Source organism: Sceloporus occidentalis, unplaced genomic scaffold (assembly GCF_023333645.1).
Source record: "Sceloporus occidentalis isolate IW3139 unplaced genomic scaffold, rSceOcc1.0.p SCAF_7, whole genome shotgun sequence".
Lineage (NCBI taxonomy): Eukaryota > Metazoa > Chordata > Lepidosauria > Squamata > Phrynosomatidae > Sceloporus > Sceloporus occidentalis.
In genome coordinates this window covers 46,783,229-46,800,720 of record NW_028316987.1, presented here as the reverse complement: position 1 = coordinate 46,800,720, position 17,492 = coordinate 46,783,229, and the positions used below count along the sequence as shown (strand labels likewise).

Here is a 17,492-nt window from a genome sequence, read left to right as displayed (position 1 = left end):
TTCCACTTTAATCTTTTTAATTAGGTAGGTGATTACATTTGCCAGAATCTGTTAAACTGCTTCTAATCTGGTATTTATAGTTACTATGATCTCTTTTTTTTTCCAGGGAACTTTTGATGACTATTTGGAGCTGTTCTTACAGTTTGGCTATGTGAGCCTTTTTTCATGTGTCTACCCTCTGGCAGCTGTTTTTGCTGTGCTTAACAACATCACAGAAATATATTCTGATGCCTTAAAAATGTGCAGAATCTTTAAACGCCCATTTGCAGAGCCCACTGCAAATATAGGTGTATGGCAGGTAATTCAATCATGTTTTAATGTATGCACAATTTTGCTACAAACATCTTTTTTGTTGTTATATGAGAAGAATATCAGTTTTGTTAGTCTTAAAGAAACAGAAATATCATAAAAGCATAGAAATACTGTTGTAAACTTACTATGAACTGAAAGATTCAGCTGTGTAGAAAAGAATGGCCTGCAAGAGAGAAATACAAAGCAGAACATGTGTATCTATTTAATTAGCAATCCATTGTCTGCAGGGAGACCCCCTGATCTTGGGTGGTGTTCATTTGCATTTCAGTCTTGATTTTGCCTGCATCTGGCTTCTTCAGGACTGGTAGCCAAACTTTGTTTACTTTCAGTGTTTCTTCTTTCCTGTTGAAGTTGTCCAGGTGGTTGTGGATTTCATTGGCCTCCCTGTGCATTCTTACCTGGTATTGTTGGCATGGTCCAGAATTTTAGTGTTTTCAAATAGCATTCTATATCCAGGTTGGTTTATGACGAGATCTGCTATTGCTGATTTTTCTGACTGGTTCAGTCTGCAGTGTCTCCCATGTTACTTGATTCATGTTTGGATGCTGCCTTTAGAGGTCCCTATGTAGACTTGCCCACAGCTGCACGGTGTGCGGTAAACTCACTGTAGAGTCTAACAGAGTAACTGTTAACCTGTGTAGAGCCTAGTTTAGGTGCTCAATTCATCTTTGAGGAAGTGGGGTTTGCAGATCCTTTTTGCGCAGTATACCATTGTTTTTATTGTGCTCCTTTTTTTTTAAATTGAAGCATCTATACTGGGCTCTACAGGCTAACAGTTACTCAGACCCAGAAAATACCACACTGGTTAAGACAAAACAACCACCCAAAGGGAAGGTATTTTTAACATACATAAAAAGAGTCACAGACAGAATAGAAAAACTGATGAAGAAACACAACCTCCAAATGATTTACAGACTGACCAAGAAAATCCAGAAAATGCTGCGCTCAGCAAAGGACAGGGGAGACCCTCTCATGGTCGCAGGGGAATGTTTTCTTTTAAAGTTGGGGGGGGGGATTATTTATTTATTTATTTTGTGGTGAGGTGAGGTGTATGTGCCATCCAAGGTTTCCTAGGGGAGTAGCGTAGCTCAGCCTTGCACAGTTGCCTACCCCTGCACTAGAGAAACATCAAGATCAAACTGCATTAACTGAATCTGAGCTTCCTCCTCTCTTAAAATATATATATATCTGTAATGTGCCCCAAAAGGCCTGAATACCCTAAAAGCACCAGATCCTATCTGATCTTGGAAGCTAAGCAGGGTCATCTCTGGTTAGTACTTAGATGGGAGATGGCCAGTACCAGCTGCTGTGGGCTATATTTCAGAGTAAGGAATTGGCAAAACCACCTCTTGAGTATTCCTTGCCTAAGAAAACCCTATGGAATTCATGGGGTCACCATAAATTGACAGGTGACCTAAAGAAACACGCACAATCTGCCCAGGGAAAACAAATATAAGAATATCTCCTCTCTTCCTTTCTTTGAGTTCACTCTAATTTTAACTCAGCAGCCTATACTCTTGCATTTACAACTGTTCACATTATGATTTTTCATCAAATACTTCTTTAATGTGTGATACCTACGTTTTAAAATACTGTATGCACTCATGTATAAGTCTAGAAAATTTTAAAAATTGACCCCCAAAACCAGAGTTGACTTATCCATGGTTCAATGTTAGTACTGTACTTTAACTCTTACTTTAAAAAAAAGTCACCATTCTCTGATGAAAGACAAGACTATAATCTGTCCTGGAAGCACTGGCCCACCTCTCTTCTCTCATCCATCCCCCCTTTATTGTGAGCACAAACAGTTATGCCTGCTGGAATATTGTAAGTTCTTTGGCATTGTTTTCCTTTGCTTCATCCTTCAGAGCCTTTGTTACGTGGCCCTATTATGCTTCACCCTCAACTTATCCACTGGCCATATCAAAATTGATAATTTTGTACCCCAAATCTGCCTTCAACTTATACATGAGGTCCACTTATAGTCAAATATATACAGGACTCATAAAATGTTCAATAGATGTTGATGGGAAGAGGTGACATATAGTAGATGCTTTAAAAATACATGTATATTTACAATAATGCTCCCATGTGGCTCTCTTCATTACTAACAGATTCTACACTGATTCCTGTTTCCAGTTTTAGGCTGTTGATACTTTGAGATATAAAATGCAGGAGTGTCAGATAATAGCTGGATTGTTTCTAAAAGTATTCTTTTTTTCTTTTTTTTTCCTTTTCAGTTGGCTTTTCAAACTATGACTGTCATATCAGTAGTTACCAATTGTGTCCTGATCGGCATGTCACCCCAAGTAAATGCTCTTTTCCCAGACTCAAAAGTGGAACTTGTACTGATTGTGGTATTGGCTGAGGTGAGTGGAAGATTTAAATGTTTTCTTCTGGTACAAAAGTAACTGTTATTATGTGTTACACAGTTGCTTATCTGCTATGTCTTTACTTGCTGGTAAGCCAGGGGATATTTTCACTGATTTTCTGCTTTTAGGGACCTTTTTGCACATACATATGTTTGCTTTGGAATCCCAGCAAGTTGGTAAGGGCACACACAAACCCATGGCCTATGTGCTTTGGTGATAGACCCACGCATTGGAATGGGCTTTATGCTGAACCAGTATAGTGTAAGGTGAAGTGAGCATGCAGGATTTTTTCAGTCACTTCAATTAGCTGTTGTGTTTCTTCCCACAATTTCTTTCTTGGCAGCTTTTCTCTTAACCAAGTTTATTCCAGTTTTGAAGCCCAGGTGGGAAGAATGTATCTTTGAGGCAAAGGAGGAGAAAGGAAAGAGGGTGGTAAGCTGCTTGAAGGGTCTAAGACTTCCATTCTTCTGCTTCCCTGCTTCAAATTGTCAACTTTACAGCATTTTGAGATAACCCACCAGAACAAATGCTATATTCCATCTAAACATGTTATTAGATTCACAACACATGTGAAGTACTAGACAGACTTGTGACAATCTCAGATTTTTCCCTGTTGAAACTCTTCTCTGATGGATTGAGGAAGGGGTGCAAATTAAATCAAAGTGTATAAGGTTTAGATGCTTGGAAAAAAATTAAAAAACCTCTATAAGAGTGACTAGCAACTTGAGTGTAGCTAATAATCTGTTTGATTCCTATCTGGAACCTTCATTCACTGGATGTGCTAGCAAAGGAGGCCATGTCAGAATTTTCTCCCACCCCATTTTTGTTAAGAAAACAATAATCCCAATAAGATCTGGCTTACTTGACCCCTTTTAAAAAATCTTTAATGTTATAATAAAATTGAAGGTTGAATTTTTTATGAACTAATCAATAAAGTTATTTGGGTATTTTATCCACATACAGTATTGGTATCTGCTATGGTGTGCAAACAGCTTGCATGTTAAGCACGTGGTTGAAAAAGTACAGCTTATGAAAATGGAATAGTGGAATGGTTCAGTGATACATACATATGGAAGACATCATTTGTCATAAGTAATTTAGAATGCTAAGGGAATTTAATCATTTTTTTTAAAAGTATGATTTCAGTCTGCATAAACACCATATTTAGCTATGATTGCTCCTTGGTAAACAAGTTGAAATCCTTCCAAATAGCATTTGGACACTGTAAATATCTATGAAATCAGCTCAGACACTTCATAGTGGCATTACCTAAGTTAACATTAGACATTTGTGCTCCTTTCTCACCCTTATGTCATTCAACTGTCTCCCTGAGTTCCCCCTGTTGGTCAAATTTTATCGCCTGGAAATTGCCGTTTTCTGCAAACCAGGAAAATAAAGAACCTGCCCATGCACAAGGAGGATGGATTGAATAACCCCCCCCCCCCCCCCAGCTTTACATATGTTTTTATGTATTGTAATGGCATCTGTTTTCTCAAGGTGAATTATATTTAAGAGACTGCATCAACAGCACCCATGTCATTTCTTGAATATTTGACATAATACTTACTTTTAGGTTTAAAACAACTAAGGTGGAAAATAAAGAATTTGTTTGAAAGACAAGTTCTGCAAATTGACATGTGCTGATGAAACAAAAAAAAATGTTTCCATTGTGTGCATGTTGTAATTAGTTTGGTTCCTTTCTGGACTTGACATTAATGAAAATTATTGTATTTAAAAACAAAAAGCTTTTCCTGTACTTACCTTTTGGCTCTTGGGGCATGTGACTAGATTTCATGTAGTACTTATTATTATTATTATTATTGTTGTTGTCGAATGTGGATGCTTCCCTCCAGACATTGTTCAATTGCTCCTTTTCAGATTCTTCACTATTAGTACTATTGGCTATGCTTGACTAGGAGTGATGGAAATGGTAATTCTGTACTTTCCCACAACTATTCCAGTTTTCTTTTCCCCAAGGCAGTTACTACATGAATTGCTTTTAAGCTTTTTGTAACAGGGAAACATCATCCCCTAAAGGCCACTGCAGTGATCTCTAAATGCTATGGTAACTTTGCAATTAAAGCGAATAAACTGTTTGACGAGATTGTTAAAACTCACTGAGAAAAAAAGGGGGAGAGGAGTCACCCAAGACTTAATACTTATTATTAATTCAGAGGTTTGTATATCACCATCTAGTGGTGAATTAATACAGTTGTTGAAAACGATTTGTTACATTATAACAGACTTGTGCTACTTACCATGTTCCAGATGTGTTCCTGACCAGCAACATTTAAATGTTGTTTTAAACATTTTACAGTGATTTACTTTGCTTTATTGACATTCATTTGAGGATCCAGTGATTATTACCATTTTACAAGTGTGGAACAAAAACAGAATGGCCACAGATAGTTGCCAAGGATTCAGTTGTTGGTTTTGATGCAGTAGCTTCTGCTATAGAATGGAAGCTACAATTTTAGTTTAGAAAGTGGCTGAGGAAACACAGTGGTTTTATGGCTTCCCCAACTGCCATCTGTCTTTCTTTCAGTAGAGAATCATACTGTATAGATGGAAAAACCTGACTGGGAAAAGGACACAATAGAACTAAAGATGTTAGGGCCCTGAGAGGAAAACAGTTGACAATTTTAAAATGTTACCAGTGCAAAAATCTTTCACTTCAGGAAATGTGCCGGGGTGGGTGAGATGAAATATTTTCTCTTTGTGAGAGGTTTTTACTTATTCAGAATGCCAGGAACTGCATAATATTAAGATGAGTATGTAGGGCGCTATACAGAAGGGTGCTTCAAGACACCCCTCGTACCTGACGAGGGCATCAAAATGAGGGCACCCTGTACAGATGGGTGCCACCATTTTGACGTGACAGACACTTAACGTCCGCACATTGCGGCGCCATTATGATGCCAAAAATGTGCCATTGGCACACTGCAGCGTCATAATCGCGCCGCAAGAAGAACTCGCTTTTTGCTGGTTCTTTTTGCTCCGTGGGGAAGTCCCGCGGTCTGGAGGCTGTGGCTTCCCCATGGAGCAAAGCAAGGCGCCTGGAGACCATCCTTTTTGGATGGCCTGTCCCATGCCTAGGACAACCTAAAGAATTACAGAATGATAATATTGGTACATACTAGACATATTCAATATTCTGCAGAAGGGGGTAATAATGCACCACTGAAAAGTTAAACAATTCCATATTTTCAGTGTTGATTTAAATTATTCAAATGTGTTACTAGCCTTGTCCTTCTGACAGTGGCATTGTTAGACTGTTTCTGTCCAAAGCATACACTTCATTTTAGTCATTACCAAATTTGTGGTTTGTTTCCTCCCTCCCTCCTATCTTCTCACATAGCAAAACCCAAGATACACATGTTCATATAGCATAAGCATGTAGTAGTTTGCAGCTCTTTTTAATACAGTGGACCCTTGTTATACGCTGGGGTTTGGTTCAAAGATCCCCCGTGTATAACAAAATCCGTGTATGCTCAAGTCCCATTACATATAATGACACAGCAAAATGGTGTCCCTTATAAAAAATGGAAAATCAAGGTAAATTTATACTTTTTTGGTACATTTTCAAACTGTGTATGCTTAAATCCGTGTATAAAAAATCCGTGTATAAGAAGGGCCGACTGTACAGTGTACACTCACTGTTTTGCTTGTACAAAGCTAAGGCAATTGTTGTTATTACTGTTAATTTATCATTCCTAATGATGATAGAAGTTCATTTCAAGGGAATTACAATAAGTTTAAAGTTAAAACATTAAACATTAAAAGTAATTAAGAGAGAATATAAACTCTAAAACTGCATTTCTAAATATCAGAAATATGCCAAACTGTCTAATTTTGTATGATAACCAAGTTATGAATGAAGCATTTTATATTGCTAAGATGTTAACTAAGGCCCGGTATGGACTGGACTATTGGGCGCCCTCATCATGTGCTAGGGATTGGCCGAGGGCACTCTGCCAACACATGCCTCAACCCTAGCATGTGACAAGGGCATAACAATGGCGGCACCCTGTACAGATGGGCACTGCCATTGTTATGTACAGGACGCCTAGCATCCGCACGTCGCGGCGCCATTACGATGTCGCAAATGGGCCATTGGTGCACTGCATCATCATAATAACGCCTCAAGAAGAACCCACTTTTTGCTAGGGTTTTTTTTTTTTTTTTTTTTTTTTTTTTGCTCCATGGGGAAGTCCCATGGTCTGGAGGCTGCAGATTCCCCGCAGAGCAAAACTAGGTGCCAAAAGGCCGCCCTTTTGGGGCCGTCTGTACTGGGCCTAAGTTAAATACTGAATATATTTAAAGTTCACCTCAAATGTCTGTTTTCCATTGGTTTCAAAATTTCCAGAAATTTTACTTCTGTAGACAGAATTTTAGGTAGCCAGATCATTCCTCAGACACACAATAACTGACTGAGGGTTATGATTGAAGCAGTGGGATGTCTTAATTGCAGTGAACAGTGCAACAGTTACGGCCTTTGTGGGTGTTTGGTTTAAATGTGAAGCATTCTAATACCTTGTTTAGATTTCATTGAGTGAACTGGGATTGACCTTGGTTTAAGTAATTTAAAAATCTCAAAGTATATAGTCACAGCCAGGCTAGCAGAACGTACACATTTCATTTGTCATGACTCAAGCTGAGGGCCAGTTATTGTGCTATAGAAACAGTTGGTTCCTCTTCACAAAGGTTCTGTGTTGTCTATCACATATTAATAGACAATCATGCGACATCAGTTGTATTTACATCTATTGGTGCATTTTCTTCATTGCACCAGGAATGGAAGACGCAAAGGTATGGTAAGGTTTTCTCAGCTTGGGAATAGATTACTGGCACTGTTGTCCCAGAGCTTATGCTGTTCTGTAGTTTTCTGCTTCTGACGCAGAGCCTTAGTAATGTGGGAGGTAGTTTGGCCTTGAGAAACATCACCATAGCAGATGTGTGACCTCTGTTTGTTAGCAGTTGTGCAAATCCAGTTGCATGTCAAACTATCATTATGTAACCAGCTTTAGCTCCATACTTGCAACACATCCTTCTGCATTATGCGTAGCCCTGGGCTGGAATTGCACAATTTTGCATGGTATTTTGGGAATGTTGACGTGAGAATTCTACCCCCCCCCCCATGTAAATTAAGAACTTCTTGTCCTGACCCTGTTTCTACTGCTTCAGTGGAAGTGAGAGCTTATGCAATGCTCCTCAAGTCAAGCCTTGCTACAGGAGTGGGCAAAGTGCAGCATCCATGGTTATTTTTGTGACTATCCCTCTCCCAAGAATCTCTGTCCTTTTTGACCTCTGGGACCAGCAATTCACCTTTCTCATAGGTTTCAGGGGCTCCCTGTAGTGTTTAACATCTAGAAATGGACTTCTGGACACTTTTGTTTTTATGGCCGAGGAGGCTGTGGGATGGCAGCCTATGGCAGTCCTTCTGAGGGTCACAAAGCAGAGAAAGTCTCCACACCTACCACAGTTGCTCACTCTGTCTTACTAGAACTGGACATGCTAAACTGGTCATTGAATCCAAGCAAGCACCAGGGAATAACTGGATGTATGTTAGTGAAATACACAGCAAAATGTTAAATTTTATTTCACATAGGGACTGTGTCATCAACAGTATGCCTATAAGGTACTGCTAACACTGTAATCTTTTGTTAATTTTTCAAGAGTTTTTCAACTCCCCCCCCCCCCAAAGTATATATCTCTAGCAGCTTCTACGTAATTCAAAATTCAGATTAAGGACATAGAAAAATTGTGTTTAAAGACAGTTCCTATTACTTAACTAATTAGAGTAATGTCTTCAAATCCAAAAGCAACTTCCTGATGCTAAAACTGCTTTTTTAAAATAGTATTTTATTAAATGAGGTTCTAGAATCTGCTACTAGAATCCCACCTCCTCACACAGTTGCCCTTTTAATGTATTTTTCTATAGTTAATTTTACAAAACACGTGGAATCGAATTTGTGAAATACAGACTCGTGTCACAAAACATAAAATAACTCTCAAAATAAATTATTTATTGACTCCTGGTATTGTATAGAAGTGTCAATCTTGAATGTCACTTCTGTGACTGAACAAAATTAGTGGGATAGTAATTCTGTCATTTTTCATTAACCCTGGTAATGTGGAAGGGACACAGCAGGGGGCTGATTTCTTTTCTTTCTTTCCTTTTTTTAAAACAACAACGCCGTACTTTTGAAGTCAAAAGAGACTTCTAATGCATATAATTATTTAAATCTGTATAGTGGATAATACAAAGCGGGTGCACTAAGAGACTGCTGAGAATCTGTACCCTATAATATGCTCAGTCAAGGTTAATACGAGTCAAAGGAACTGTCATAAGATAAAAGCTAGCTATCTGGAGGTGGTTGATAAATGCAAAGGAAATATTTTGTTTGCTACCAATATTACATGGATTGCAGTAAGTGCTTACGTTTTTTTTAAAAAAAACCTCTCTAAGTTCTTCCATTCAAAAACTACTTGCTACTATTTGCCACCTGGAAAGTGATGATAGGTTTAGAATTTCAGATTAGATTTGCCACTTCTCCAGTGTGCTTTCACCCCTTCTTCTGAATATAAGAGAATTGTTAGAGAATCCATGATAATGACATTGAGTAGGTCTTAAGTTAGAAGCACTTGGGTATCTATTTTAAATCTTTTTTTCACTGGGCCTTGCAGAAAAGTGGGGACAGTTTCTGCATATACCTGCTTTGATTACATTAAATGTAGTTCTTACATACTATTGGAACTGACAATTTTAAAGGCTGTATTTGCTATCCAGTTGTTATTGAGATTTAGAATATGAATTAGCAGCATTGTTCTATCAGTGGAAAACTTCTCCAACCTATTCTCTTCATTGTCCAATTTGACTTGGGACTTCACATCTCTGTTGGGAATTCCACTCAGCAGGATCTAGGGCAGTGATGGCGAACCTATGGCATGTGTGCCAGAGGTGGCACTCAGAGCCCTCTCTGTGTGCACATGTGCCGTCACCCCAGCACAGAATTTGCCCGAGTTTGTTACTAGAAAGCCAGAGGGACACGACACTTTGCAATAAATAAGTGGGTCTTGGGTTGCAGTTTGGGCACTCGGCCTCTAAAAGGTTCACCATCACTGATCTAGGGCTTAACCTTCAAGATGCTATTATCCTATTTTTTTTTTTTTAAAAAAAAACATTTTGGGGTGTTTTTTTTTTTTTGTCAGTTACCCAATGATACTATGATTCTCAATAGATTAAATTGCTTGGGAGAAAATATACGCAGCAGAGTTTTCCCGTGCAATTTTGATAACAATGAATGTTAAATTGTTACTGAAAATTAGATTAAATCACTTTTGATGCACCTTTAAAGATATATGATCCTGAACAAATATATACTGTTACCAGATACTTTGGATAAAGATCCTGATTATTCTGGTATAGTATGTAGTAGAGTTAAAGTTTCTTAAATATAAACATGCTTTGACAATGGTTAGATTTAATGATTTATTGTTTGTATTACTTGCAAGCAAGATTTCAGTTTATTCCTCTTGTTTCTGATATTGGAGAGGGGAGTCTGTTATATTTATTTTTAGGCAGAGATCAAATAGACTCAAGGAAATCTGAATGAATAATTGTATGTTTCTGGTTTGTTTTTGTTTTTTAAAGGTAAATGCAAGATAATAAGGTAAATGCAAAGAGAATGAAATGTTGACCTAAAGTATGTAATGTTTATCTCAATTTCATTCATCCTGGTCTGTGGCCATAATAAATAAATCTAAATTTTAAAAACAAAAGTGTCATGGGAGGGAGGGAGAGGTATTTACAAAGGCAACATGGATTGCAGTCTTCTACAACACTTTTTTTTGGGGAGGGGGGATTATGGAATTGATTCCTAGACTATTATGTAGAGGATTGCCACCTGGGTCTTTTAAAATAGTGCTGCTCAAAATGGTAGTCCAGGGACTAGTGCTGGTTCACAAGCTATCAGATGCCGATGCCTGGCAAGTTTTCAGGAAAGAAATGATTATAGAACCATAGAATAATAGAGTTGGAAGAGACCACAAGGGCCATCCAGTCCAACCCCCTGCCATGCAGGAAATCCAGATCAAAGCATCCCCGACAGATGGCCATCCAGCCTCTGTTTAAAGACCTCCAAGGAAGGAGACTCCACTAAACTCCGAGGGAGTTTGTTCCACTGTCGGACAGCCCTTATTATAGCCAGTGTGCACAAATATAGTACTAGTCCCTGCTGCACTGGGAAATTGTTTTTTACAGTCTCTCACAGCAGGCAGCTTGTTCTGAAACATGGCTAACTAACATGTGAGTCTGGAGCTGCATTGAGCTCCCTTGGGCCGCTTTTGTGGTCATTCATCTCTCCAGATACCTTGAACAGCCCCTTTTCTTCCCCTTCCAAAGCTAATTGCCTCTTCAGGAAGCTCCCAAGTGATGCAATTCATACTTTAAATTCATTGAAGACCCCCCAAAACACAGACATTTGGCACCCAGGTCCAGCATAGTTGCCTAACTATGTTCTGAACCTTAGAATACCTTTGAACTGATGTTTCTGACAGAAAATCAAGCAACAGTGTTCATGTCTGACCAGTTTTGTGCATAAAAGGATGTTAGGATTATGTATTAGGAGAATTTAGCTGAACATTTGTCCACCCTCTTTAGCACTCATGAGGATTTTATGTAATAGAATCATTTCCCTTTGCCATACTTCAAAAGGCAGCCAAAGAGAAATAAGGAGAAACTTGGGAAAAGGGAATGAATTCAGCAAAACGTAAACTTAGAAGAATGGCTAAGATGACATCTGGAACAACTGAAACAATAAGTTTAATTGAAAAGAAAGCACTAAGAGATTATGGCACTGCGATTTCAACTTTAACTGATATGTCTGCATCCCATGGAATCCTGGACTTTGTAGCTTGATTGAAAATTTTAAATATAATTACTTAAACTCCAAATTACAGAATTTCATGGCATATTGCCATGGCAATTAAAGTGGTATCATAGTGCTGTAACTGTTTAGTGTGGAAGAGTGCCTGATAATATATAAAAGGATTGTGCTTGTGATTTCCACCTTCCTTGTCAGCTATAAAAATAATAATAATGGATTCAAACTGTATCCAGATCATTTAGGCTGACTGTTAAAGGATAGTCCTCCTACAAAAGCTCTTGAGACCTAGAACAGATTTCCAAAGTGTTGTGATTATACTGTAGCAGCAAGTTACATTAACTATATTTTATATTGGCATATGGAGGAGGATTAGCTAGAAAACAACTTGGAAGTCCTTTTCAGCTATATTTGCAAGGATATAACTAAATAAAGATAAAAGTAAAGCTTTCCCCTTTGACAAGGTTGTCTAGTTAGGTCCGACTATAGGGGGTGGTGACTTTTTGGTTACTAAGCTGAAGTGCCAGCGTTGTCAAAGACAACTTTGTGATCATGTGGCCATGATGACTGCACAGAACACTGTTACCTTCCCACCAAAGTGGTACCTCTTTATCTACTTTCATTTTTACATGCTTTTGAACTAGTAGGTTGGCAGAAGCTGGGACTAGTGACGGCAGTTCACTATGTCATGCAGCTCTTGGGCCTCAAACTGCCAACGTGCTATTTTTGCAGTCATCAGAGTCAGCATCTTAACCAAGAAGCCATCTCGTTCCCTCAATATCACTCAGTACATATGTGCTCCACAATCCTTGTACACCTGCTGTAGAGATAGAGGTAGGTTCCCAAAGTACAGTGGTGTATCACTGGAGCAGCAGTTCAAAAACTTAGGTCCTCAGGCAATGAATGGAATACTTATCTGTTGGCTATGCCGAACAGAGCTTCTGGGAGTTGAACTTCAGCAAGTTGGGCCCAAGGTTTGGAACCAGTGCTCTAGAGGATCTCTTAAACTTCAGGATGAACCTTCCATCAAGGTTTTAGCCCATATTTTGATTTATTTTTAGATCATAATATTAAAATAAATGGGCTATTATTTTATTGCTAGCACTGGTCAGCCTTGACATTGTAGCCAGAATTTAGGAAACTTCTCTTTGGACCTAAACAGTGCCCTCAACTACCTATGTTATGTACTGTATAAGAAACCATTTCAAGATGTCACATATAAATTGCTTGTGGTGGGAGGAATAGAGTAACTAATGTCTCTCTATCCTGAGGTTTTTGCATGCTGTTAAACACTTTAAATAACATTTGTCATTCCTCTTCAATTCTTCAGGAGAAGAATACTTGATAGGCATTTAGGGGAAAGCCTAATTAACTGCATTCAAAAAACTTCTCTGTTAACTGCCATTGAATGGAATTAGAAATCTGTTTCATCATTTGTAGGTAATGTCCTTATTGTAATTGCTTTTAGAAAATGTCAAGTCTAAAGTGACTAATTTTCATTTCTCAATTGCCATTACAAAATATGTTAATGAAGTAGGACCTTCAGTGATTTTTTTGTACATTAAATGAAGGAACTTTACCACTAGAGGGCACATGAGTTATGCACATTTTGTTGATTAATTGAATAACCTTCTCCAGTGGCTGGTTCATTCACTGATAATAACTGGAATAATAAAGGAAACACGTCTGTTACAGGTATAGCCATATGCATGTTTACTGAGAAGTAATTATCACTGTGTTCAACAAGCCTTACTCTTTAATAGAAAGGTCTTATATGCAATGGAGCTTCTTCCTTACTAACTGCAAACCCTTGCATATAACTATTGAGTTCAGCTCATTAGTAAATTACTAATTTTAGCCTAATTTTAATTTTAAAAATAAACTACTACTATTCCAAGCTAGAACAAATGTCTTTAAGTGCATTTAGAGGTTTTGTGAATATATTTTATTTTTATTATTTTATATATCGGTGGGCAACTGTGCAGGGGTAGGAGCAATTTTACAACCTCACGGGCTGCACCCCTACCTGTGTGTGTCAGAAAGTGTCAGTCAGGGGCCCTATACACACTTTCTCCACCCTTGCTTTATATAGTCTATGTTTCATAGTAAATGGTTTGCTTGTTTGTGAAGTCGAAGGCTTTCATGGCTGGCATCCATAGTTTTTTGTGGGTTTTCTGGGCTATGTGGCAGTGTTCGAGAAGAGTTTCTTCCTAATGGTTCACCAGCATCTGGTGAAACGTCAGAAAGAAACTCTTCTAGAACATGGCCACATAGCTCGAAAAACCCACAAAAAACTAGATTTGCTTGTTTGTTTGTTTTTGAAAAAAGGCAGAAAGTTAAAACCAAATGGGGAAATTGTTGAAACAGACATGATTTCTCAATATCTGTGTCCACTATAAAATGAAACTTATAATAAAGTGTAGTATTTCCGTCCTCACCAGTTTCTCTGGCTGTTAATTTTTACCCCCACCTTATTTATGATTCTGTCCTTTTGGCCTTTCAATATCTCCATTTCCCATCATTTCAGAACACCTTTTTAAGACACCACTTTCCCACCTTATACATCCTGCCTTATTTCCTACAAATCTTTCACCAATTTTCCATTATTTCCACAGGCCCTTTCTTGGGCCTGTGATCATTTGACAGCCCTTAACATTCCCCTCACTCCTGGTTCTTCTTTTCCAGCTTGCATTCCAGTTCATTAACTCTTTGTAATCTGCTTCTGCCCCAGATATCCCATTTTTCACCCAAGCCATTATGTATACATAGGGTTATCATGTATCCTAATTTATAGAAGATAATCCTCTCTTTGATGAAGTTCTCTGCTGGAATGACAGCCCAGCCAAAGGCACTTTTAAAGAACCACCAGAAGGCAGAATGGGGCTTTGAATGTGCCCATGAGACTTGTTTGCAGGTAAAGTGTATGTGAGGCTGTGTGGTACATAGGTTTTAACAATCATGTAGTTCTGATGTTAGTATGTTTTTGCTTCCTGAGTTAGTGTAGCTTTTTATTTTGCCACAGTCCATCTTCGACTTTGCTTTTCCTCTGTATCTTCTTTCTGAGAAGATCTGTAGACAAGAAGCCTTTTATTAAAGGTACTTGACAGCTGCAGGATCCTAATGCCAAGATCTGGTCTCCACTTCTTATTCTCTCCTTTGACTTCATGTCTAGCCTTTTGGCTGCCTACTCCAGTATGTCCTTTGTGGGTACAATACAAAATGGGTTTGTTCAGGTTTGTCAGTCTTGCTGGCATTTAATTGGCACTAAGAAGTGCAGGAAATGTTCTGCTCCTAGATGTTTTTGTTTTTAAACAAGCTATAAATTTCTGTCATTTGAACAGACTGTCTTTAGTATGGAAATAACCTGTACTGACTTTTGTGTGCTGAAGTTCTTTCAGATATAACTCGTAAAAAATACCAAATACTTTAGAACTTGTTAGGACTGATTATGTGCAACCTTTCTTGGAGCTTTTCCAGCATAGACATATACATGCACACATCAACAAGCTGTCTGTGCGATCACTGCAAATTTTCCCTGGATAGTATATTTATATACTGGAGTTTCTATGTTAGGGGCCCAATATGAGGTTTTTTATATATGTATGTATGTATGTATGTATGTAATTCACAGGCATTGGACAATTAAAAAGGACACCATGTCCACAAATTACTTTGTAAAGATCAGTTTGTTTTTTAGTTTGCAAGCATTACTCTTGGATGTGTTAGACTTTTGTTCTAACATTATTGCTCCCTGACGCTTACAAGTGAAATCATGTTACATCCATTTTATATTGGGCATTTTTGAATGCATGATTTTTGTCATTTTAGTAGACCCTTTGTGCCACTGACTTTTCATCTGTTCCCATTTAGACCATGAGTCAGCTTGAAACTTCCTTGTCCAGGGTTGATCTATTTTATTGAATGATTGTTTTTCTTGCTTCACAGCTTCATACATAGTAAACAGCACTGATTGCCTTGTCCTTCTTTGCCTGATGTATTTCTTGTCTGGTGGATTACCACAATGCAGAATAACAGCATCTTGCTCTGAAATGTAGTCAGCAAATACACATAAGATGAGAGGAAGCTTTCTATAGGTAGTATTGTTACCTTCAAGGTCAGCTCCACATTTGAGGGAAGCCTTCTGGTGGACCATCTTTTCTGTTGTATGCTCAGATAGGCTTACCTGGTTACAGTGGCAACACTGCAAGCAACACCGACTAAATAGCTGTGTCTATCCACCTGTTAAATTTCACTTATTATTCAGCACATCTGTATGCCTGGGCAGTGTCAGAAATTAGATGATGGCTAGATCCAGCTGCTTGGAGTGCCAGATCAGGAAAAAAATAATAAATGAATGCCAATACAGGTATTTCTAGTGGGTCCTGCCAGGGCATTGAAACTATGACAGATTCTAAAGATGCTGACAGGGGCTCATGTTACATTCTAGCTGGTGTTTTTTTATGATGAGATAGACAAGATATGAACCATGGGCTGCATAGTTGTTTTGTGGATTTGATTCCTTAGAGCCTTAAAGGAAACCTAAAACTATATCATGCATCATAATGTGTTAGCTGAGTACCAAATTCAATTTAAGTAATGTTGATTTTAGGTTCCTCTAGGCATGCATACATGCATATATACATATATATAATGCAGAGATTGGTATAACAGGAGTAGAGTCTGTCTATGTCTTAAAGGCAGCATAGTTTGAGGTGGAAATATGATATTTTTAATGTATGTTTGAATTTCTGATACTGCAATAATTGGTTTTGTATTTGAGAACTGTGAAAGCATGGATAAAGATATATGAAGTCAAGATCATAGAATCATAGAGTTGGAAGAGACCGCAAGGGCCATCCAGTCCAACCCCCTGTCATGCAGGAAATCCAGATCAAAGCATCCCCGGCAGATGGCCATCCAGCCTCCGTTTGAAGACCTCCAAGGAGGAAGACTCCAATACACTCCTAGGAAGTGTGTTCCACTGTCGAACAGCCCTTACTGTCAAGAAATTCCTCCTAATGTTGAGGTGGAATCTCTTTTCCTGCAGCTTGCATCCATTGCTCCGGGTCCTAGTCTCTGGAGCAGCAGAAAACAAGCTTCCTCCCTCCTCAATATGACATCCCTTCAAATATTTAAACGGGGCTATCATATCACCTCTTAACCTTCTTTTCTCCAGGCTAAACATACCCAGCTCCCTAAGGCGTTCCTCATAGGGCATGGTTTCCAGACCTTTCACCATTTTAGTTGCCCTCCTCTGGACACGCTCCAGTTTCTCAATGTCCTTTTTGAATTGTGGTGCCCAGAACTGGACACAATATTCCAGATGGGGCCTGACCAGAGCAGAATATAGTGGCACTATTACTTCCCTTGATCTAGACGCTATACTTCTATTGATGCAGCCTAAAATCGCATTGGCTTTGTTAGCTGCCGCATTGCACTGTTGACTCATGTTCGACTTGTGGTCTACTTGGACTCCTAGATCCCGTTCACATGTTGTCTCCTTAAGCCAGGTGTCCCCCATCCTATATCTGTGCATTTCATTTTTTCACCCTAAGTGCAGTACCTTACATGTCTTCCTGTTGAAGTTCATTCTGTTAGCTGTGGCCCAGCTTTCTAGTCTATTCAGGTCATTTTGAATTTTGATCCTGTCCTCTGTAGTATTAGCTATTCCTCCTAATTTGGTGTCATCTGCAAATTTGATAAGTATTCCCCTAATTTTTTCCTCCAAGTCATTGATAAAGATGTTGAACAGTACTGGGCCCAGGAGAGAGCCCTGTGGGACTCCACTGGTCACTTCTCTCCAGGATGAAAAGGTGCCATTGTTGAGCACCCTTTGGGTTTGTCCGGTCATGTTTAAGAATTATAACAGTTTTCATCAATCTGATTAGCTTTTCCCTCCTTAGGATCCTTCTAGACAAGCAAT

General features: G+C 38.6%; 1 protein-coding gene across 2 annotated transcripts in view; it reads left to right on the top strand.

Annotated features, from left to right (window-relative positions):
* ANO10 (anoctamin 10) overlaps positions 1-17,492 on the top strand; it is a 77,125-nt gene that overhangs the window by 23,195 nt on the left and 36,438 nt on the right. For both annotated transcript variants that reach the window (XM_089532870.1, XM_089532868.1), the window contains exons 10-11: positions 107-298; positions 2,553-2,681. In XM_089532870.1, the coding sequence (XP_089388996.1) occupies positions 107-298; positions 2,553-2,681 (321 nt within the window). The remainder of the gene's footprint in view (positions 1-106; positions 299-2,552; positions 2,682-17,492) is intronic.